Below are 23736 nucleotides of genomic sequence, written 5' to 3' on the forward strand. Positions count from 1 at the left end.
AGATTTTGCCCTATGGAATCTTTGAGCTAGTATGAGCAAGACGCAGGACTGGCAACAGACTGGATGGGTACGAGAGGGAAGAAATTGTGTTTAGCAAGTGGCTGGAAGTGAGGAAGACAGAGGAAGGTAGACACTCTGCTATTACATATCCATGTTTTTGGGAGGGAGGTTACCAAAAAACTCTCTGGCTCTGACCCCATTTATGATTCTTTAGCTAGAAACCAAACTTAGTCTTTTGTCCACACTATCTCCAGGATCCCTCAATCACGGACATCACGGGTATTCAACATCCAAAATTTGGGGGGACTACAAGGCACATGGAACATGGGGCAATGGAAAGTCAGAAGAAAGGCCAGGGCCGTCCAGGTAATTCTTCGTTCCTGCCACGAAGCCTGGGACTCCTTGTGAGCCTCTGAACTACACCCACATTGTGTTCCCATCAGTCTGAAAATAGAGCTGTACATATTTCCAGCAGAGAGGGAACTGCCTTTTGTTTTTGGCAGCGTTTCTCCTACTGTTTATATCTGAACATCCTAATAATACAAGCTCAGGGTTACACCCAGCCTTCCCAGCCATCGCTCATATTTACTTCCTCCGCAACTGTCTCAGGAGATCCAGCCAGAGTTACAAGCTGAACGAAAGGAAGCAAAAACCCACCATCCGGACAGAGAAGCCAATACTTGAGTCAAATCTTTTCAGGGAATCGGACTGCAACTGGGCAGATGTGTGCAGTTGTCCTCAGGCCTGAGTCTCCTTGCATCTTTCGTTTGACGCGAGGTCGAACTGTCTTAGAGAAAGCAAACTTAGGAAGGATGGAGTATTTCTCGGGAAAATGACACTAGACTTAAAGACAAATTACTCCTCTGAGTTTAGCTAATGAGGTCATGTGTCCTGCCCAAACATCATGGACAGGGATGGGGCTGTCCTCTGTAAATATTTTCATTCAGTGCGCACAAAACATGGTTGCAAATCTTTTAAGGATTCACCAGACACTTTTAATCACAGGCTATAAAGTACGTTCTCAATAAACCATCAATAATGTGAAAAATCATATTATTACTAGTAGGCAATATTTTTCCAGGTACCTAAAGTTATAAAATTAGTAAAACAGAAATGGGCCTTGGACTAAAGTCAGTTTACATCAGCAATCAATCCTCGATTCTGATGCCCTTCTTTCTGGTATGCTAGTTTTGCACAAAGTTTCAGATAGGTAGTGTCCTCTTGTGTTAACATGCGTCTCAGGAATACTCACCCTGAGTTTAGCTACTGAGCTACGTTAGGTGAAAACTATCATTCACCAGCTTGTGAGTTCCCTACTAGCTTTTCGAAGGATGCTGATAAAAACAAGCATGTTGGTACCAATGGGTTGCTGCCAAGAATAAAATTCTTCCATTTCCCATTTTGAGCATGTGATTCATAGTAACCAACCCCTTATCATAGGAGCAAGAAGTTATACACACGGAGGGGGGTGGTCAAGGGAATGTCATATAGTGAGGAAGAGCGAAGTGTGCGTGTACTGGGCCGGGGACTGGAGGCGTAAGTGACCAAGTGTTAACTTATGCCTTATTATTCAGCAAAGAATTCAGAAAGGAGGTAAAATTTCAGGGTTGTTGGAGGCCGATGATGGGAAGCAAGAGCTGATCTGAGGACACAGACTGAAAACATATGCAGCTTTAGGGAAATCTTAAGGGAAGGCCTTGATGCAGGAGAGCTACCATGAAACAAACTCTACAGCACTGACCAAGGGAAAAGATCGGGTTGCAGCACAAGCCAAAAAAAGCACGGCTATATAACCGGGACGAGAATGGTGTAGCTAATCTGCAATGAATTACTGGGATGCCGATGGAAGGCCCGCGTCGTAAATGTGGAATCCCACAGCAGCGGGCCCACAGTCTAAATTTTGTGTTTACTGTCCTCCTCCATCTCTGTGCTCTTATGCCAACCTTCTAGTACATGAACTACAGACTACGTACCATGATGCGTGGGAATCCTTACTTAGAAGTCCTAAAAGAGTAATTCATTCAATTAACTGAACTTCTTGAGCATTTAATACAGATTAGGAATATTGTTTTCAGTACTTAGAAATAGTGAAGAAATGAAAAATTTATGAACTCATTTGTATAAAACAGCAAATTTCTACAGACAAAAGTGGAGTGAGAACACACACATGACCACTTGAGAACAGAGTGGCATATGTACCCAAATATGAGAGGTTTTTTAAAAACATGGATTAATGATACTGAAGTTCAAAGTTAAAGATCACTGGAGAATACTTCTGAATGATTTAAAAAAAAAAAGAATTATGGAAAAAATCTACAAAAAATTGTGCACCAAAATAAATTTATATGAGGTCACGAATCTGCCCTATGTGTTATGGAATGAATTCCTGCCCTGGGAAAGAAGCAATCGACAAGAGTTTCTAAGACTATTTCCACTAGGTAAGTCTAGAGGCGCCTGAGTGGCTTGGTCAGTTAAGCGTCTAACTCGATCTCAGTGCCGTGAGTTCAAGCCCCGTGATGGAGCCTACTTAAATAAATAAATAATAACATAGAAAAGAAACACATATGTATTTAAATGAAAACTGATTCACACATTCATATTCATGTGCACTGCTGACTGAAGGAGGTCTACTTTAGCAAGAAAACGCATGAAGTCTGTAAACAATCAGAGCTGGATTTGTATCCTATTACCTGTTCCACATGAGCTGAGACCTTTGGAAAATTACTGACTATCCCCGTCTGTTTGTAAAATGGGACAAATACTAGGAATGTAAACATGAAAAGCCTGGATCTCATATCCATCCACCTCTTCCCACTTCGGACCACAAAACCAAGTTACTGTGCCTCGGGCTGCCATAATGGCGGCCTAGCTCATTCCCACACGACCAGAAGGATCTCTTCAAAACATAATTTGAGAAGTAACATATCCGAACACAGCCAAGTCCTCGTGGCCGTCAAGGCCCTGCTTTTTTCTCCCACTTAGGACTCTTTGGATACTGCTCCCCCTCCTGCTCCGTGTGCCCCCATCATGGTGGCCCGGCCACTGCTTCCTGAGGACCTCAGGGTCCTGCATTTACTGTTCCTTCTCCCCAGAACACTTTCCTTTGGCAGCGCGGGCATCCTTCTATCCTTTGGAGATCAGCTGTTTAAACGGCAACACCTCAGAAACACCTTTGATCTAAAACAGGCCTTCTGGTTATTTCCTATATAGCCCATTGTTTATCCCTGTCAAGTAACTTACAGTAATCCCTACTTTTTAATTTCTCTGTTTATTGTCTGTCTTTGAGCAAGACGAGGATTTAGCGCCATCACTGTCATCGAACACGCCACTAATAACATTTTAATGTACGGCTCTCAAGAATGTCACCTTCTTCTCTAAAGCAAAAAAATTAACACGAAACTTAGTGATCTTATTTCAAACACACTATTTTCAGGACTCCATTTGTAACGAATGCCCATTTTCTGAGAAGTGAAGTTTTCTCTACTAAAATGCCTTCATTATACAGTTGGCAGCATGGTACCCCACCCCCCCGCAAAAAAAAAGAATACAAGCAAATTCACCTAAAAAACTAATTATCCTTCATTAGTTGTGGGCTTGTGGGAAAAAAAGAAAATCACATCTTCGTCAGTCAAGTACTTCATACTTCTCACTTGGCTCAAGAGATCAGGGGAAGACTTGGGCTCTTCACGCGAGCATGTGTGGGGGCAGGTGTGTGGACAGAACAGCTGCTGCCCGAGCAGAAAGTCTCACATGAAATAACGCATGTGGAAGTGTTTTGTTAAACTGTAAAACAGCGTCTCTGGGGCCAGTAAGCCCACGCTGATTTAGCTCCACTCGTAAAGGCTTTCCTTCCCGGCTACAGTGCAGGGTGCTGTGCATTTTAGCATTATTTTAAATATGTGATACTCCCTGTGACACCCAGACTGGGATGTTCTGCCCTCCCTCCTTTTATCGCTTCTTTCTCTTTCCTTAGACAAGTAAAATTTAAGATCATCAAGAGTCAAGCGTATAAAGGTCCTAAAAACTGAGCTCTCCTAAATAATAATCCTATGAGGAAAAAATTTTTAAAACACCACTGTGTTTTCATAGAGGTAATCATGTTTCGGAGGAACTAAAATTGATTACATCTTGGAACATGTTCAAAATGCCAGGTCCCAAACTGCTCTCAGCTTAAGCCTGGCAAGTCGGACAAGCACCTGGCCGTCATCAGGAAGGCCAGGGACACCACTCTGTCATAAATCACGACTTCTACCTGGCGCCTCATCCACGGTTTATGTCACTGGTTTCTATGACTAGCCTTCTAGACCCATTTCTGGGCCTCAATGGACCAGTGAAAAAGTTTAGGAAGTCTCAAGTAATAAACTGAATCGATAAATCGATAACACAGTTCCAAAATCTCCTTGACCAGGGCGACACGCTACCACTCCGCCTACGCCCCACCAGCTTTAAACTTTCCCAAGTTCAGGTACTGAGGTTCTTTGGCATCTGTGAAGCACTTGGTCGACTTCCAATTTCCCCTGCCTTTGCCAGAAAATGGCTAAACTTCCAAAAAGTGTTCCTGGAGTCGTCCAACATTCCCAGACTCCCATCTTATGGCTGGAAGAGTCCTTACTAATTTTAGATTCAAGGACGCCCTCTGTGAGCAATTAGCTGTTCGGAGTCTCCACCCCCATCCTGCTTAGACACCGACATCACCGACGCCGAGAAAACAAATACAGCTACCAACAGAGTCCACGAAAAACAGTCAAACCAAGGTGGGAGCACCACTTTGCAACTTTAATAAACAGGCTGGAGACCCCTCCGAAGGGAAAATGTGTCCTTCCTGCCCCTGCAGAGTTACAAGAGACAGGAGAAGACAAGAGCGAGGAAATCAGAGAAAAGGCAGGAGAGGAGACCCACAGAGAGCGATGCCCAGACAGGTGGGGCTGGAGCAGGGGAGGGTGAGCGGGCGGGGATACCAGGGGGACAGACAGAGGCATCTTAGGAAACAGCAACTCTGAAAACGAATTTCTCCCGCTGTGATTTTCAGGAGTATGAGCTTAAGAGTTCCCGAGCTTAAGAGCACATGTTAAAGCAAACAAAATGATGTCTCAACCGTTTAAGTGCAGCTTAAGACTGATTGTTAAGCGCCCCCTCCATAGTCTTGGTTCAGATACTCTTTCGAGAACCTTAGAATCATCAACCTCGCCCCTCTGTTCCTGACTTTTCACACATCCTCTCAGCCTTCCTCGCCAGCAGGGCAGCCAGGCACTCAGTCACCGGATGCGAAGAGATAAAGGCGCGCTTGGGAGCTGCGGGCTCTGGGAGGTGTGGCCCCTTACCTTCAGCAACACCACATCCACTGTCCTGTCCACCTTGGAGATGTCACACAGGCTGTAGCGCCTCTTGTGCCGCTCATACATTTTTGTTCCAACTGCACTCCCCCAAGTCCAGAGTTCCAAATGTCGCACGCTGAGCTGCAGATCTGTGCCTTCCAAACTCCTCTCTCTATAAAACCCTCAAAGGGTCCAAAATTGATTAAGAAGAAACTGAGTGGAATCCAATTCCTTGAACGGATGGAAGACTTTCTGGCGACTTCAGAGCACCGGGGTGATAAATTTGTAATTCATAATATAAACAGTAAGTGCCTCCTGATGTTCTACTTTATGCAGATCCCAAGTGAAAGAGAAGTGTGCAGCGTTTCCATCACTGGCGACAACTCCAGTAGAAAAATTAAGAATGAACCGGCTACGCATAATGGCCGACGCACGTGGGGGAAAAACCCAAAGCAGGCAATAAAAATCCAGTCTGCACTTTGTCAGGAAAAGCAAAAGAGAGAAAAAGGTAAAACAACTCTATTTCAAAGGGATGGCATGAAAACACTCTCATTCCCTCATTAAATTCTGTTCCTGCTTACAAAAAGAAAAAGAGAGAGAGAGAGAAGAGAGAAGGAAGGTAAGTTTTTTCCTTTACAGAAAAAACACCCAAACCAAAAACCAGTAGAAGCTTGGAGATTCTGTTCAAAGTCCTTGGAGTCGGCCTCTTGCTCACCAGACAGTGGGGCTTGGTTCTGATTTCAGCTGCAAATCTCTACTGACAGCAGAGGAAAGGCAAAGAGAAAGACCACTCCTCCTGCCCTCCTCCCTCCTCCCTCCTCGGGCGCTGGCCCTTCCCTACCCCAGCCCCCCTCCTCCCTCACCCTCAGGAACGTCACTACTTGCCCTTTCAGCTCCGCACCAGCAGCCTTGGAGGTTTGAAAACCTAATTGCAGTGGGAACATGATTCATCCACAGACGAAGAGAAAAACAAGGCTTCCTTTTCCAACCCACTTCCTCCTCCTCCTCCTCCTCCTCCTCCTCACACTGTCCCCTATGAAAAAGGCTCTGTCAGGCATTGCAAGATGCAACTCGAACGCTCTGATGTCGGAGCAGCGCGATAATAAAAGGGGGAGGATGTCATCCTAAACACCACGAGCAAGTACAACATACTTATCTATTCCGCAAAGTATAGAAAATGGAAACGACCCGAGGCGCACACGCAGCTCCCTGCCAAATGCAAACCCATGATTTAATATGAGAAAAATGTTAGCCAAGTATTTCAGGGCTATGTCTCTAGAATCCAGAAGTGGCTACAAAAGTGCCTGATATGGTTTAAAAATCTTTCAAGAATGGTTCATTCTTTTTGCTTTTTTTGGGGGGTGGAGTGGGGGGCAGAGGGTCGGCGGGGCAGAAAATGAGTGACAGAAGGGGCTTTAAAGACAATTCAAGAAAAAAGGAGTAGAATGAATGGGTGCATGTGTCAATACTTCTGAGAGAGGAGGGTCACCTAGGCTGGGACCACTTCCCCTTTCAGGGCTTTCACGGCACTGGTTGAGCCTTTGCCTGGCTCTGTCACTTCATTGTTGCGGAGACGCCCTCCCGCGCAGTCCTACCCCGTGCCACAGCCTCCGGGCAGCCCACTCTGGAATTCATCCTAACTTCAGACACCCTCTCAGCTTGGTTGGTAAGTGATCTGGGAGGGAAAGAAGGAACTGAAGGAAGCAAAAAGGGGGGGGGGGGAAGAGTGGAGAAAGCAAAGAAGAAGATCTTATCCTTTAGGAGCGTTAGGCTGCCAATATTTTCCTCAAGAGGCTAGGGGAGTCCTCAGCCAGACCTAAAGAGTGTGAGTGAGGGGCTTCAGATACCACAGGGGAGAGGAAGAAAAGAGATTTCAAATAGTTCAAAACAGAGTACTGCAAACAGAGGTGGTAGCAAGGTTTTTCAGGGTTTTATGAAAGGGGTGGAGAAGGTCTGATGAGTCACCCTCTCCTCAGGCCAGGCGTTCATGTTGCTAACCAGCCAAAGGAGGGAAAGGCGGCAAACCCTATGAGAAAGCAAGATCTTTCCTCACCTACCACTACACCGCGGCCCTAGCTGTGCCCAACGTGGAGCCCTGATCCCTACCCCTGTGTCATCCAAGGCAGGTGGCCGGCCTCCCCCTCCCCACAAGCCCCCCACTCCCACGCCGTGAGCCCTGGCTCTGTGATCTTACCAACACTAACAGTGAAACAGATGTTGCTTTTCACTAAAGTGAGCATGGAAAACAGTAGAAACAGGATGATTAGACAGAGATTAAAAAGTTGTAAATAAAGTTGTTGCTCAGACTTACTAAAAGGGTGGGAACCTGACCAGGACCTTACAAATACTTTGAGACTCTGTGGTCCACAGCACAAATGGGAAGACCCATCAGGCTTTAGGATATGGGAAAATGGCTAGTTTTATCACCTCTTCTGTATGAACTTTCATCAAGCTGTAATTCAGAACCCCCCTCCTCTCCATATGAATACAAGGCCAGCTCCCCTCTGTCCTCCACATGGTTTATTCCTCCTGCCACTCCCTTCTGTTTTAATTAGAAGCAAATGTTTCCTGCTTGCAAGGTTCCCAGGCACCTCTCAGGGGACCAGAGATGCTCAGTCACCAGAGAGGCTTCCGACTCCCGATCCCGTCTAAGTGCTTACTGACTTAAACGCACACAATCTCTATTGCTTTAACAGATATTCTCTGCCTTGCAGGGAAGGCAAACAAATAACAAGGTCTCTGTCCTCAAGACGTTATGGAATTGAAAAGAAACCGGCTTCAAAATAATGCAATTGCCTGAAATGTTTTGAGACCTAACTAACCTTTTTATTTCTGGCGATCTGCTGACTTTGTGCCAGAGGCTGGAAGTCTAGGTTTCCTCCTCCTTCTGCACACAGAAACCTACTACAAAGATTTAGAACTGTCCTTCTATATTTTGTTTCTTCTTCTAGGATGAACACTCTGGATAGGGAACAGATACTTGTGGTGGAGAGGGAAGGGGGTGCCCCGACTGTTCTGCTTTCCCCTCTGGATCTGCTCAGCACTTTCCACAGAAGATAGAATCCGCAGTCCTGTGCTTTGGCCGCTGCTGTGACAATTCCAAGTTTTTATCAAAAACATCTGGAATCACTGAACAGTTATTCTGTTAGGAGTTTGAAACACAGCAACCAATCGTTTTATATCCAAACCAGAGCTGAGAGCTATGAATTTTTGTTTTGAGAAAATCCTCCCTTCTCCTAAATTTTGGGAATTTATAGTAAAATATACTTATTTCCAGCCTCTTACCACCATAGTAGTTATTTACAAGATTAATCGTATCTCCCTTCTGTGTCCTCCATCCCACTCTCGATCCACAAGAGGAGTCCCAAATTCTTCAAGAGAAGCAACCAGTCCTTTACTCTGTTCATACCACAGGACCAACACAAGTTCTAAAATATTCCAGAATATTTTATGCATTCTAATTCAATGACAGCATTTCTGTTCACAGATTAAATTTTCCCTTCATTTACTTAATTACAAGATCTAACACCTTATCCAAATTATTTAAGTAATTCTTATGGGTCAGGTCTCTTCAGCTGCTTTCCCTTAGGTAGAGCAGAGCCCAGTCTCAAGGCCCCACAGTCAAAATTTCTGAATTAGGACACCACCTAGTGGGGATGCTAACGACCCAAACAGAACACCGAAAGCCAGTAAGCACGGAGGGGAGGTGCAGGGAAGGAGGAAGGGGAGGAGTCTACTTCTACTAAGGATTTTTCCTATAACCCCAAAGTGAACACACAGCATCTGCATGAGACTGGGCACAGCTAACCGATCCCTCCCAATAGCCAGTTCGGTCCCTGCAGGAACACAAGGTACCAGGGTGAAAATCAAGGGTTCTTTCTGTTCCTCGGTGTGCTGCTGCCTCCCTGAGCAATGTGGGGTGGCGACTTGGCCTCTCCGGACCCAGGTTTCCAGAACTGAAAAATGACAGGGGATGAGTACAATAGGAAGCCCCCTCTTGATTGGATATGGTCAGCCTGAGACTAGGAAATCATCAGCTGCCGTATAGCTCAGAGGATGTGGGCAGATGCAGAGGAGAAAGAAAAAGGAATTGAGAAATTCTCTCAAAATCGGCTGCGGAGAACATACAGTGGTTCTTGCATCACTATGCTCTCCTCCTCCACTTTTCACGTGTCATCAGAAGGAAGGAAAGGTCTACCACAGTTAATTTTCATTTATCTGTGATTTTGTTACTTCAAAACAGTGAGTCACCCAGAATTACCCGTTTGTTGGTGGCAAAATTTATTAGAACACAGATAAAACACTTCTCCACTTGGGCAATTCTTGCCTGCCTGGAATAACAGAGTCCTTCACGTATGACAGCTGACTGGGACGAGCGAGAAGGAAATTACTGACAATGCTGCAAAAGCACTATTTCCCTCTGGGATTTCCTTTTTAATTTCAACTGAGGTGTTGGAGCACCACTGGTCCAGGAGAGGGAGGCCTCCCGTCCTCGTCCCCCAGGCCTTTCTCCAACAGATCTGGGGAGTCCATGAAGGTGAAGAGGCCTCGGAGAAGAGGGAGGCTGGCGGGCAGCCCCCCAGCAGTTCCAGTTCGCCTGGCGAGGGTGGCAGCAGAGCAGTGCCCCCGCTTGAAGCCCTTAGTGCCTTCGCAGGAAGAGACTCGAAGACCTTGCAGCCGGTGGCAGCAGATTCTCTGCCCCCAATTAACAGTGGCAAAAAAAAAAAAAAAAAAACTAAGATGGAAGAATATAAGAAAAATAGTCACAAAGCTTTAAAAATGTCTCTTCACAAACTTTTGCTCCTCTGGGGAGACAGGTCTCAGCAGGAACAAGTCCACAACTGTTGACTTTTACTACAACTGCCACCAGCCTGGTGAAATAAAAGGAGTGGGGAGAGAGCGAGGCGGCAGAAAGATAACTGCAGGTGGAGTAGTGACAGGACAGCTTCTTCTGCGGCAACAGTGATTACTAACAATGTGTCCTGCGTACCTGCTGTTTGCCAGGCGTCCACCTGCCGTCTCCTCGACTCCTCCTCAGGAGCTCGAAGGTTCGCGCCCACTTGGTGGCCGAGCAAGGGGGGCCCTCTGAGCTTCAGCCAGTGGTGTCAGGTCGTACAGCTAACAACGTGAGCCTCCCTTAACCCTCAACTCTGTAAATCCTCTTTCCTTTCACTAATGCATCTTATTTTGCCCTGAGCAATCCCCCATAGTTAAAGAAATAGAACTATCGTTGAAAAAACATAAGTTAAAATTTGAGGAAAGAGGGGCGCTTGCATGGCTCAGTGGGTTAAAGCCTCTGCCTTCGGCTCAGGTCATGATCTCAGGGTCTTGGGATCCAGCCTCGCATTGGGCTCTCCGCTCAGCAGGGAGCCTGCTTCCCCTCTCCTTCTGCTGCCTCTCTGCCTACTTGTGATCTCTGTCAAATAAATAATAAATAAAATCTTTAAAAAAAAATTTTGAGTTAAGAAAACTCGGAATTTGTTACTCATATCAATATTCTCATATTAAGATTCTACAGAAATGCCAAAGGACTGAAAAATTTTTTTTCAATAAAAACGACAAATCGTTCCTAATTTTAGAAAGTACAGGTAGAAAGTGTATCATTACATTAAACAGACTTGACTTCTTCGTACTTAACATTTCCCTTCGACAGCTTCTCACTCTAGTAATCCATTACAAAAATCAGAACAACAACAAAAAAATCAGAACTAACGCATCCAACTCAGAGACTTTAGTCTGAATACCGACAACCGCCATCTAGGTCTTCCTCAGAATGCACTGATCTACTAATCCTACTTGTTCTCCTTGGGACAAGCATTATGGTGAGGCAGCATTTTCAATATCTGAAGATTCCCATCACGACTCATGCCCTCCTCAGAGCTTCTCTGCTGGATCACACTTGATCGTAATGATCATCACGACTACATCACACACCACAACCGCTAGCTGCCTGATGGCTCCGGGTGGGCCCTGTGACCGCCCACCCTGGGGTGGTTAAGATCAAGCTGGCCGTCTTAACACGAAGACCACCGTCTACAAGGATATGCGGCTCTGACGAACCAAGCTCACTTCCTCTACCTTTCCTGTTGGACTCAAAACAGGTCTCCTCCATACTGTAACAGACGTTCCCTACCTTGTGATTTTATATAAACACCCACTTTACATCTTCCCCTTCTACCCTCTTATTATCACTTTAGCCTGAACACGGCATCCTGAACCTAGATTCTGTGGCTGCAGTAACAGCTGCCCCTCCAAGCCGTGTGTCATTGGTAAAGCTGGAACAAGGCTAACAGTGGAGGCCCAGAGTTCACCCCAAAGCCGCCCCGGAAGGATGGCAGAGCAGCAACCAGCATTCCTGATGCTGTTCCACCAGCTACGAAGCCAACTGAACCGCCAGTCCCACTTCTTCATCTCCTTCACTATATGCAACAATCTGTAACATTTCTTGCTGAAGTTAACACATAGGAGATCCATAGCATTCTCCTGCTGAGCCTGTCCAGTGACCCTATCCAAAGAAGAACTGAGACTGCGCCCACGCAGTGCACTGTTAGATCATCACCCCGTGCGCTCGTGCACTGTATGTGAAACCAGCTCCCAAAGACAGTCACATCTGATCAACTATAAATCATACTTGCTGTTATTTCTGAGTCTTCTAGCAACATTTATTTTTAGCATGATCATTATGACTACATCACGTAAGACAGTGCAGCACTGACACAATAAAACAAAAGCTACTCTAATTTTTCTTCCTTATGGAGTCAGAACTACTTCTCACAGGCAGAAATTTTGCCAAATTCATAATCCTACAATTACCAACTTTTAGTTGAGCGAAATAACTGTAAGTAATAGCACCTCTTTCCCCCTCAAAGCCTTAAGAGTTAAAAGAATATGCACCCTCCACACGCTCTTATTCTTCAACACATTAACGATACTGTTAAAGAGCCATCCAAATACACTTCTGTTATTTTCCCCACCCAAGCAGTCTGTATACACATTTACAAGCACAAGGTTCAGATTAAACTTTCAGATGGTAAGCCAGACCTTGAAAAATATTCAAGTTATCACTTAAGTGATTTTTTAAAAAAGATGTACTTATTTGTGAGAGAGAAACAGAGAGAAGGGGGACGCACAGAGGGAGAGGGAGAGAGAAACTCTAAGCAAACTCCACACTGAACATGGAATGCAATGCGGGGGGCTCGATCTCACAACCCTGAGTTTATGAGCTAAACCAAAATCAAGAATCAGATGCTTAGCCAACTGCATCAGCCAGGCACCCCCATCACTTCAATGATTTAAAAAAAATTCTTCTTTTTTTTTTAAAGATTTTATTTATTTGACAGAGAGAGATCACAAGTAGTCAGAGAGGCAGGCAGAGAGAGAGGGGGGAGGAAGCAGGCTCCCTGCGGAGCAGAGAGCCCGACGCGGGGCTCGATCCCAGGACTCTGGGATCATGACCTGAGCCAAAGGCAGAGGCTTTAACCCACTGAGCCACCCAGGCACCCCAATTTTTAAGCACCTTTACTGAGGCATCAGTGACATATAATAAACTGCAGCTATGTAAGTATACCAAATATTCTGTATTCTTAAGTAGAATTTTCAAATTTATCCAAAGAATGGCTTTAAGACACGTTAGTATTTTAAAAACATGGAATGCTCAGAATGATAAAAATGGCATATTTAGTATCAGGAACAACTTAAACTAAGAAATTTCACGTGGAAAATTCATAATGTTGTTGTGACTGTATACTACAACTCCACGTGTCGCTGACCTAAACCTTCAACGAGATTTTCGGAAAATGAAGTGAAACAGACAGATATTTACTGAATACCCATGCCTAGCGCTAAAGATACAGCAGCCAGTGAGGCAAGAAGGAGTTATGATAATGCATGAGAAGTGTTCCAACAGAGGAGCACAGGGCACTCCACCTCTGAGAGAACATCTGCCTGGAGGTGTAGCCCACTCCCGGGTCCAGAGAGGCCTGCTGTAGCGATGCTGACTAACCTGAGGCCCGACAGAGCAGCAGGAACTCACCAGGTCAGAGCTGTGTGTGTGGCGCTGGGGGGAGCCCCAGGAGGGAGCCCCAGGAGGGAGAGTCTAGGGAGGCATTCTGGGTACAGGCTCTGGCAGAGGATGGGGTGTGAAGGCCCAGAGGCGAGAAACAGCAAGCGACAAAGGACAAGGCCTGAGCTGCAGAAAAAGGCCAGTTCCCGATGAACACAAGACTTATATTGAAAACTCTGAATCACTGCAACAAGAACAAGCCACTGCGGGCTGCTGGGTAGGGAAAGGCACGATCGGTTCTGCATTTCAAAAAGATCATTTTTTGGAGCAAGCTCCATAGACAGGAGGGAGAAGATGAGAGGCAGAGGAGGTGCGAATCTGGGTGATGAATGTGGAGACCAGGAGAAGAAAGTGGGAATCCGGATTTATTTACCTTTAACAGGCACTGGGGATGGGAGAAGAGAGGGAGAAAGAAGTGTTACTTGACTGGGACTCTGCCCTGGGTGACCGGATAAACAGTGCAATGGAGCACAAGGCGGTGGCAGGGAGCAATCAGACGATCTGCCGGTTTTAGACGCAAAGCATCTGAAGGTCTCAGAGACACCCACGCAGAGCCCGGGTAAACGGGCGAGCGCGTGCATCTGGAGCCCAAGAAATGGCTGGGACTGGGCATTCAGATTTGGGAATCAACACACAGATGGGACACCACGGACACTGAAAGAAGGAAGCATCTCGTAGAAAGAAGGGTAAGCAATGTCAAGTGCTGTAAAACGGTCCAGCCAGTAAGACACTTGGATTTTGCTAACGTTTTTACGGACTGGTAGGGCAGCTCTGAGGTAGCAGAGTGATGAGAGCTGGATTTAAACAGCCTACCATTTCACAACAAAACATTTAGGCTCAGTCCATATACTCAATTTTTCCTATCTCTTTCCTACTAGAGAAAGCATCTTAGTGAATCCTTCCATATGGTTGCTATAGGACTGCTAACCTGGTAATAAAAATATTTTAGATTGTAAAAAACTTTGAGAAGTAAATGAAGCATTAACAGAGAAAAAGGACCAAGAACACAAAGTGAGTTCTATGCAACATGTATGCCCATTTTTTTGTGTACTTTCAACTCTTTCCAAGAGATTCTGTCCTAGGATCAGAACAGAACACTTGAGCGCACGCACTGCTATCCTGGTTAGGAATGAACAAGGGCTTCACAGCAGCTACAGGAGGGAAGGAGGGTGGGCAGTGTTTTGGCAAGGAAATGGAAAAAGAAGGGAAAAGCCAACAAGAAACTCCCTTTCCATATGAACATCTATGGAAATAAGAACAAACTTCATTCTGTAAAACAAAGGCAATGAGATCAAGGGAAACAACACTGACATTTACCGATCAGAATTTCCAAAGGGATTCTGTCATAACGAGCATGTCACGGCCAGTTAGTGATGAACTAGTGAATGTTAACAAAATTCATTTACCCCTTCAACAAATATGTAAATGCCTGCTGTAGTTGCGGTGCTCTGTAGGGTGTTACAAGCTATAAAGATAAAGGAGCCATTCCTGGAACCTCAAGGAAGGGACAGTAACATGAAATATAAACATGAGACTGGGGCGCCTGGGTGGCTCAGTGGGTTAAGCCGCTGCCTTCGGCTCAGGTCATGATCTCAGGGTCCTGGGATCGAGTCCCGCATCGGGCTCTCTGCTCGGCAGGGAGCCTGCTTCCTCCTCTCTCTCTCTGCCTGCTTCTCTGCCTACTTGTGATCTCTCTCTGTCAAATAAATAAATAAAATCTTAAAAAAAAAATAAAAAAATAAACATGAGACTGGCATGGATTGTACAAATGAAATGCAGAATTCCAGCAAAGGAATGAGGATCTCTGGCTGAGCTGATTAGGCAGAACAATTCTACGGAGACAGGTGTTGTCTTTAAACAGTGTGAGTGAGGGTACAGGTGTTGATGAGTAGCAGGTATGATGGAGGAATGGCCAAACTGCCTACAGTTATACGCGTCAAATCCTTTAGGGGAGTGCTGGAACGTTAGCCTGGGAAAACATTAACCACCTAGATTATAAAAGCATATGATGTCATGCCAACAAGTAGACTCTACTCAGAGGCAAGTGGGAGCCAGCAAGGACTTTGGAGCAGAGAAGCCAGACGGCTTGTGCTGTAATTCAGGAAGACACTACAAAGGTCTTTGGCCTCATCAAGCCTAATCTCCCTGGTCTGGATGTCATACCGCTATACGGTCCCCTCCAGTCTCATTAGCTACTATACCCCCCAAGATAGGTATCCAGTTGGTCTCTTAAGTTTCCACAATTAGGACTTGGTTCTTCCTACCTCAACGCCCCTGGCTCTTAGGAACAGGTGTGGCTTACAGAATCCCTTACACCTCATCACTGCGCCTTAGCCAAAAGCCACCCTTTAAATCCTACCTTCCTCATTAGGGAAACTCTCTGCCTACTCTAACCCACCTTAAAACTCTATGCCTTGAACTTCGATAATCCTGAACTCTGATGCACTCACTTTCCAGCGTTCTGGCCTGAACTGTTCCTTGATGCTTACTTTGACTCTAAGTAGATGGTGAGCTCCTTAAAGGCAACAGGCACTTCTTCTTCGGTTTCTCTTGCAGAGTCCTAAAAATGGCACCAAACACCCAAAGGATGGATGACTGAGCATGTCCTCATTTATTACCAGTCATACTCCTCAGACTTTTCCAATGGCCGACTAGATTTAGTTACTGAACAACAAGAGAAGAAATTTTTTTGTCAGTGTTAACACACAGAAAAGCTGTGCAGTCTAAAAGAGTTTAAAGCCCTGGTAGACGTGAAAACTTAATATTCAAAATAACCATGCCCCTAGGAAAATTTTGCATCCCACATAAAATGCAAATGTATTACTTTAGGAAATTACTCAACTTACTCTTCTTATTTTTCACTTCATGGCAAAAAGAATAGCCCTAATATAGTCACTCGGTCAGACAAGCCAAGAAATGATTCAGCTTCCCATGGAATACTTCCCTCATCCCTCCAGGCAAACACACACCACCATATAGTCATGCCTTCCAAAGAAATACAAAGGTATAACTTGCTCTTTTTAATCAACTGTCCAAAAGTCAAAACAAAGGGAAAAGAGAAAAATCCTTCAAGAAAAAAAAAAAAAACAAACCCTACTTTTTAATGCAACTGCCGGGTCAATTTCGGCATTCGCTCATTCCCAAAAGAATAAATCTGGTTTTGTTCATTTACACACTACCACTTGGAGATTGTATTCAATAATTTTATTCAACTAGAACAGATATTTTGATGTCCTGTACAAGTATAACATAGCGGTTTACCTCAGATGAAATTGTGAGAATTTGTGTCAGAAGAGATGGCAGCACAAAAATATGTTTTGGGGTGGTGGGGTGGCCCTATACTGAAAGCCACACAGGCTGAGATGTCCCCTACAGGATGTGGCAGAAGTGAAGGAGTGGCTCACTAGCTAGTGACACTCCAGCACGACAGTCCAAAAGATCAACCCTGCAGCGAGACTGTCTCAGGCACACTATATGACCTTTCTGTTCGTTGGTTTCTCACCTATAAAATGCAGGCAAAACCCATCAAGACAAAGCATCAAAGAAAATGTAGCTATGAGGAATAAATGAATTAATACATGTAAATTATGTTGTAAGTGCCTGAAGCATGAGTACTAAGTATTAGTTGCTGTAATATTTTAATTTTATTATCATCAATACATTTTTGCCTAATTTATCAAGAAAGAAAGAATGAGAGAGAGAAGTATTGAAGGCAGCCTACAAGCGTGTATGGAAGGCAGAGCCGAGTAACTGATATATTCTGACTCAAGCTGGAAATTAAAGACCCAAACACCTTTGCCTGGAATCAGATTACTAGGTTCCCTTTTCAAGACATTTGTATCCTGGGAAAAAGAAGCAGAGAGGGAGGAAAAGTCTTTTCTGTGTAAGTGGAGAAGGCAGGTAGCCTCCCCAGACGCTAAGACCAAAGAAACTTCTGAACTTCTCAATGCTGCGCTGCTTTATGGAGAAGCAATTCTTTAAAAAGGTCAAGAAAGGACTGGGAACTCAGAAGATAGAATTATTAGCCTTGGGGGAGGCACGGGCCAGGGGGCGGGGAGCGGAGAGAAAAACTCTTCATCTGAGGCAAAAGGAAAGGAGTAAGAAAAGACAGATATTTATAGATTTTTCCTGGCCAATCCCCAAGTGCCTAATTTGGACCGAATCTACAGTGTCCCTGAACTATCCCCACCCAGAAGGCTGAAATGCCATGGACCGGCGGGGAGAAGGAGTATTTGGCTCTAGGGAGAGCCAAAGGTGACTCTGGGAGAAAAGCCCAGCATGATGACATCTCACCTCTTCTAAGACTCTTCTACTGCAGCCACCCAAGTCAGCTTTCACCACCCAGCGTCCAGACTACACTTTACACCTGGCTGACTCTGCCTCCCCGGCCCTGCCCTCGTGGTCTTCCCCATCTCTGCAAAACCGGCCAAGTCTTTCACCGCTTCCTATGTGATCCCATTCACGATGCTTCCACTAAGCACCTCGGTCAGAAAGCTGACTCTCAGAACTGCGTTTACACTCCTACCTCACTGACAGCACCCGTCAATTATCACACTGATCTGGGCAGCTGCTGACCAAGTCCCTTCGAGCAAGAGCTCTCCTATTTCTCAGATTTCCTACAGATTCCAGGCCTTAGCAATCAACAGATGGTTCCTACGTGAATACGTTAAGTATCTACCTCTCCCTCTGAAGATCTTTCAGGCAAGGTAACCCATTTCTCAGGAGGTCAAACTGGTACAGGCAACGTGGATGCAGAAGCTCCTTTTATTCATACTTCTGAATAACCCCTGCATTTCTGGCACAAAGAGAGACACTAGAGAAAAGGCATCGACTCTGCTCACTGCAAATGAAGGACACGAGTAGTCGGACTTTGTCACTAAATGCGACGTAACGGAAATTCATCAGCAAGCAGAACTTCTCAGCCTACCCTGAACGGCTTTTTGAAATACAAACCACAGTTGAGGTAGGTTCTGTAAGGCCATTCTGGAGATCTATCGGACTAAATACATAATGATTTTTATTTGTTCATAATTAACAACAGACTGATAGAACCTCATACCTTTCTAAAAACGCAGATGTCTCTTTTTGGAACATAAATGTTTTTAACACAAACCCTGAAAAAAAGGGAACTGTTCCCAGTAAAACTGTAAAAAAAAAAAAAACACATTCTACACAAAATGGTGAACTATTAAAGACTAAGTTTCAAGGAAGCATTTGGTACTGTCTTCAATGATGTGCCTGTGTGTACGTGTTCAGGGCTCGGGAGACTGCACAGGACTCACAAGACGCTCGCTATGTCAAGGACAACACAGCTGATGAATCAGGCTATTCCCCTGCGCTCCCAGGACTGAGCAGGACACACAAGGAGGCCTCCGCTCTGCCACCTGTAAGTCTATCACAATATGTCTCTTCTGTTTACCCCACGAGGACGCTGTAACAACAGGCATTACTGGTTTTCCAAAGAGCACAGCTTTAGTTAATAAGGCTGATTTTTACCACCTCTCTTTCATACAAGCCCAGTTTTCCAAGGTCTGAATTCTAATGGTTCTTCTCCAATTCTCAAACCAATGAACCGGGAGAAGTTTTGTTCTGTTTTAGTTCACTACAGAGACAATTACCCAAACTCTACATAGACAGAGTTCTTGGTTCAATCCTAAATACTCGTATTAGTGGGTTATCAATGAAGAAGAGCCTCCTCTTCTCCACCTGATTTTTAGGTGCAACTCCTGTCCCCCTCATTAAATCACTTTTTTAACCTTGCTAACATCACTTAAAAGCTTCAGGGCACCTGGGTGGCTCAGTGGGTTAGAGCCTCTGCCTTCGGCTTGGGTCATGATCCCAGGGTCCTGGGATCAAGCCCCACATCGGGCTCTCTCCTTGGCAGGGAGCGTGCTTCCTTTTCTCTCTCTTTCTCTGCCTACTTGTAATCTCTGTTAAATAAATAAATAAAATCTTAAAAAAAAAAAAAAAAAAAAAAGAACCAAGACAGTGTTAGCACCAAGGTGAACCAGTGGTCATTATAGTCTTCACTGACATACACTCACAGTTTTGGAAAAAAAATATATATATTTTCATATAGAACGTCCTTGATGAAACTGTAAACATTAATTTCATTACATTTCAATCTTTAGGTACATATCTCTTTAATCTTCCATGTGACGAACGGGAAGTATTCAGAAAATGCTCTGCATACCAGGTATGATGGTTATCTTGAGGATATTCACTCATGCAAGTCTTAAGTTGTGGGCTCAGCTAGCCCCTTTGTTCATGGAACAACATTTTTACTAGAAAGACAGACAAACGAATGATGCTTATTCAGAACTTAGGTTATTTTCTTGGAAATGAACAAAGTGAACCTGTCTTTCCAGAGAAACAACTGGCAATCTTTACTGCTGATAAAATTCAGACTTTCAAGTAAAAAAATGAGAATTTTGGAAAACTTATATTTGCCACTGTGAAACTGCCAAATTTACCGATACTTTTTTTTTTTTAAATTTTATTTATTTATTTGACAGAGAGAAATCACAAGTAGATGGAGAGGCAGGCAGAGAGAGAGAGAGAGGGAAGCAGGCTCCCTGCCGAGCAGAGAGCCCGATGCGGGACTCGATCCCAGGACCCCGAGATCATGACCTGAGCCGAAGGCAGCGGCTTAACCACTGAGCCACCCAGGCGCCCCAAATTTACCGATACTTAAAGCCATCTCTTTCTTTCTTTCTTTCTTTCTTTCTTTTTTTTTTAAAGATTTTATTTAAAGATCACAAGTAGGCAGAGAGGCAGGCAGAGAGAGAGGAGGAAGCAGGCTCCCTGCTGAGCAGAGAGCCCGATGCGGGACAGAGCCAAAGACAGAGGTCTTAACCCACTGAGCCACCCAGGCGCCCCATTAAAGCTATTTCTGATGAGACTGGTGGTAATTTTAACAAAGGCGATTTTCTGATACTGAACATGAAAAAGACATTCAACATTTGGAAGAGTTGTACATTACTCAATGAATCTGTACTTCCCCAATGACTGATCCATTTGGTTAGAAAATCATGCCCAGCTAAAAGATCCACTAAAGTACAAGGTAGACCAATGGATTTTTAAAGAATCAGAGGATAAAAAATTCAACCATATGACTTCAGATTCTACTGCAAATAACTCTTAAAAAAAAAAAGATTTATTTGATGGAGAGAGAGAGATCACAAGTAGGCAGAGAGGCAGGCAGAGAGAAAGAGAGGCTGAGCAGAGAGGCTGATGCAGGACTCGATCCCAGGACCCTGAGATCATGACCTGAGCTGAATGCAAAGGCTTAACCCACTAAGCCACCCAGGTGCCCTGCAAATAACTCTTAAGAGCCTATCATCTGTCAATTCTGACCTGGTAGCAAATAAAAATATGGAATTATCTGAGAAGATGATTACTATATTCCTCCCTTTTACAAGCATGTATCTGTTTGATACTAGATTTTCTTTGTTTTCTTCAACCAAACACCATACTGTAACAAGTTAAATGCATAAAAGCTATGAGAATCCAAGTGTTCTCTGCTGGGTGAAGTTATATTAAAACCAATTAAAGTGCCACTCTTCTAATTTTGTTTTGGAACTTATTTTCCTTAAGAACATGGCCCTTCATAGTAACAAGTAGTGATCTGTTACTGCTATTATAAATGAATTGATACTTTTTAAATGTCTCAGTTTTAATTTCTACTGTAGTAAATATATGCAGGCATAGCCCATACAAACAAAAGTTCTCTGGAGTTTCTGATCATGGTTAAAAGTGTAACAGGATCTTGAGACCAAAAAGTTGAAGAACTGCTGAGTTTATAAGGTAGAAAGAACTAGAGAATCCAGCGGAGAAAGGATAAGGACATGACCCCTCTCAATCAGAGTTTGAAGCGACAGGTTAAATTTGACAAAGAAAAAAAAAGGGGGGAGCTGGTGGTGGTGGGGGGTGGGGTGATAATCTGGGATGAAAGTTCTAGCTTAGGAGACTGCATGGAAGCCAATGCCTTTAGTTACAGATGAAGTGAAGTTCAAACAATTTCACAATATTTTTGAATGAAGCTGATAAATTAAGAGTAACTACAGCAGGAATGGAAAGCAAAAATGGTTTTCTGACAGGTGCATAAAATTCTTTAGGAAAAAATGGTCTACGTGTGAAAGGACTTAGCAGGGAGGCACTTGCGAGGTGACCATATGGCCAAAGAGGTCTTGTTCCATTTTTGAGAGACTGGGTGAATGACCAAGAGGTAAACTGACTAAAATGACGCGAGTAACTCTTCAGTGCAAGTTCCTGTATGACTAGCAGGATTCGTGTCCACTGATGGACATTTTGGTCACATAACAGTCAACAATGTCAACATAATTCTGAGACACCAAGTGGAAGACAAACTGTGTCCCCTGTCTGCTGCCCCAAAGCACTGGCATTTCAGAAATATACTGCAGCCAAGATTTCCAAATCAAAGCTCCAGCACTGAAGGCTTTATGTCCATGTGCCATTCCCATAAGAGTCACTTGTCACAGGTTCCATGGAGAGAAAACGTTCTAATCTAATTACGAGAAGGTCTCCACACCTGGGGCAGGTGACACAGCTCTAGGGAATGGAAGTTAAAAATGTGGTAGAAGACTTCATACAATTTTCTCTCTCTGCTAAAGCTGAGCTGTCTCTCGGTTCAGCTATTCCCTTTGGTCATCAGAATATACGTGCTTTTTTGATGGGCGGCAAAAGGAAAGGTCACCTTGAAAAGGTCACCTTGTTAAAAAAGTAAAATCAATGACATGCAGTCCTCAAATGTTTTAATTACTAGTTGTTTATTAGAAAGAACTTCCTAAAGGAGTATTTGTTTTGTGGAAATGAATGCTGATCAAGTCCTACTACCTTATAGGTGGCCCAGCAGTGGCTCCGCTGAGGGAGAAGAGTGTTGGCATCTCCTGTGAGGAACTGGATATGGTTAAATGTAACGGCCTGGTCTTTAAAGATTCAAGTCCCACTTTTAACTTATTTAAGGGTTTGTACCACACTCCCTTCATTAGACTTAATTCATTGGTTATATGATAAAATCCCTTCCAGACAAAGTAGAGTTTGCTGGTCTTTTCTTCTTTTATTAAAATCTCATTTTATATCCCCACCTTCCCCACTCTCTGCTGGGTGATAAATGACAGTAAGTTACATCAACAACTGCTGTAAGAACCAGGCAGCCTGGGTCTTCCCACGGCTGTTGCCTAGTGTCAAGCCTTTAGAGCCTGGTCAGTTGTAGACGCTCTCAGGAGACTTTTCCGTTCAGTGACCCTGCTGCTTCCCCTCCCCAACTCCCCTAAGTGAAAGCTCTCCTTCCCTTCCCTTCTTGCTACCTCCCTCCTTCCTGCTCCGGGCTTCCCACTGACTGGTCTTGAAAAGGAAGGATCAAGGCACCTTTCACGTCAGTCAATTCAAAAGTACCTTCACGTTTATCTACCAACAAAATGGCTTGTACTAGAGAACCTAGAGTGTCTAAACCTTTTCAAAAACAAGACTGATTCAGAGAGCATATTCAGTTTATTTTATTTATTTGTTTTTAAAGACAGAGTGTGGGTAGGGGGAGGGGCAAAGGGAGAAGGAGAGAGAGGACCTTAGGCAGGTTCCATGCCCAGCACAGAGTCGGGCAGGGGCTCAATTCCCATGACCCTGAGATCACGACCTGAGCTGAAATCAAGAGTCAGAAGCTCAACCAACAGAGCCACCCAGGTGCCCCTAGAGATCATATTCTTAAAAGGGTATGCATTATTTTGTATTCGTTTGTTTAACCCATCCTCCTTCCCAGAGAGCCATGCCAAGAAACAAGACACATGGCAGTAGAGGTCGTCATCAGGAACAGAAAGGAAGGATAAACAAACTTGGGATCAGGAGGCACTAACCCCTTCCTCTTCCAGGGACAGCCAAAACCACAGCAGCTTCGAGTATGAGACTAAAACCAAAGTGAATAGGGAGAGATACATTTTAATGATGACACTACGGTGCAGATGTCAATCTCCCGCGTTCACCATTGTCCAGCATCTCTTAAGAACTTCTACTGGCTTCACAGAAGCCTGCGGGACCATGAGGGTGGGGTTGCCCAAGCTCTTTCCCAAAGCCTAAGGACACACCCTTTGCCTTACAAGACAAACCTAAGAGCACTGTCCACATTCTTTTTTTTTTTTTTTTTTTTTTTTAAGATTTTATTTATTTGACAGAGATCACAAGTAGGCAGAAACGCAGGCGGGGGCGGGGGAAGCAGGCCCCCTGCTGAACAGAGAGCCCAATGCGGGGCTCGATCCCAGGACCCTGAGACCATGACCTGAGCTAGAGGCAGAGGCTTAACCCACTGAGCCACCCAGGCGCCCCTCCACATTCTATTTTATGCCA

At 44.5% G+C, this 23736-nt stretch overlaps 1 protein-coding gene across 17 annotated transcripts in view; it reads right to left on the reverse strand.

The window, feature by feature from the left end:
* Positions 1-23736, reverse strand: part of AKAP13 (A-kinase anchoring protein 13) — a 322839-nt gene that overhangs the window by 111420 nt on the left and 187683 nt on the right. Inside the window, exon 1 of one of the 17 annotated variants that reach the window (XM_045067359.1) lies at positions 5322-6134. The exons of the other annotated variants lie outside the window; for them this stretch is intronic. Within the exon in view, the coding sequence (XP_044923294.1) occupies positions 5322-5402 (81 nt within the window). The 5' untranslated portion in view covers positions 5403-6134. Of the gene's footprint in view, positions 1-5321; positions 6135-23736 lie in introns of those variants that run through there. 17 annotated transcript variants of the gene reach the window in all.

This window comes from Mustela putorius, unplaced genomic scaffold (assembly GCF_011764305.1).
Source record: "Mustela putorius furo isolate JIRA1106 unplaced genomic scaffold, ASM1176430v1.1 tig00003875_pilon_pilon_pilon, whole genome shotgun sequence".
NCBI lineage: Eukaryota > Metazoa > Chordata > Mammalia > Carnivora > Mustelidae > Mustela > Mustela putorius.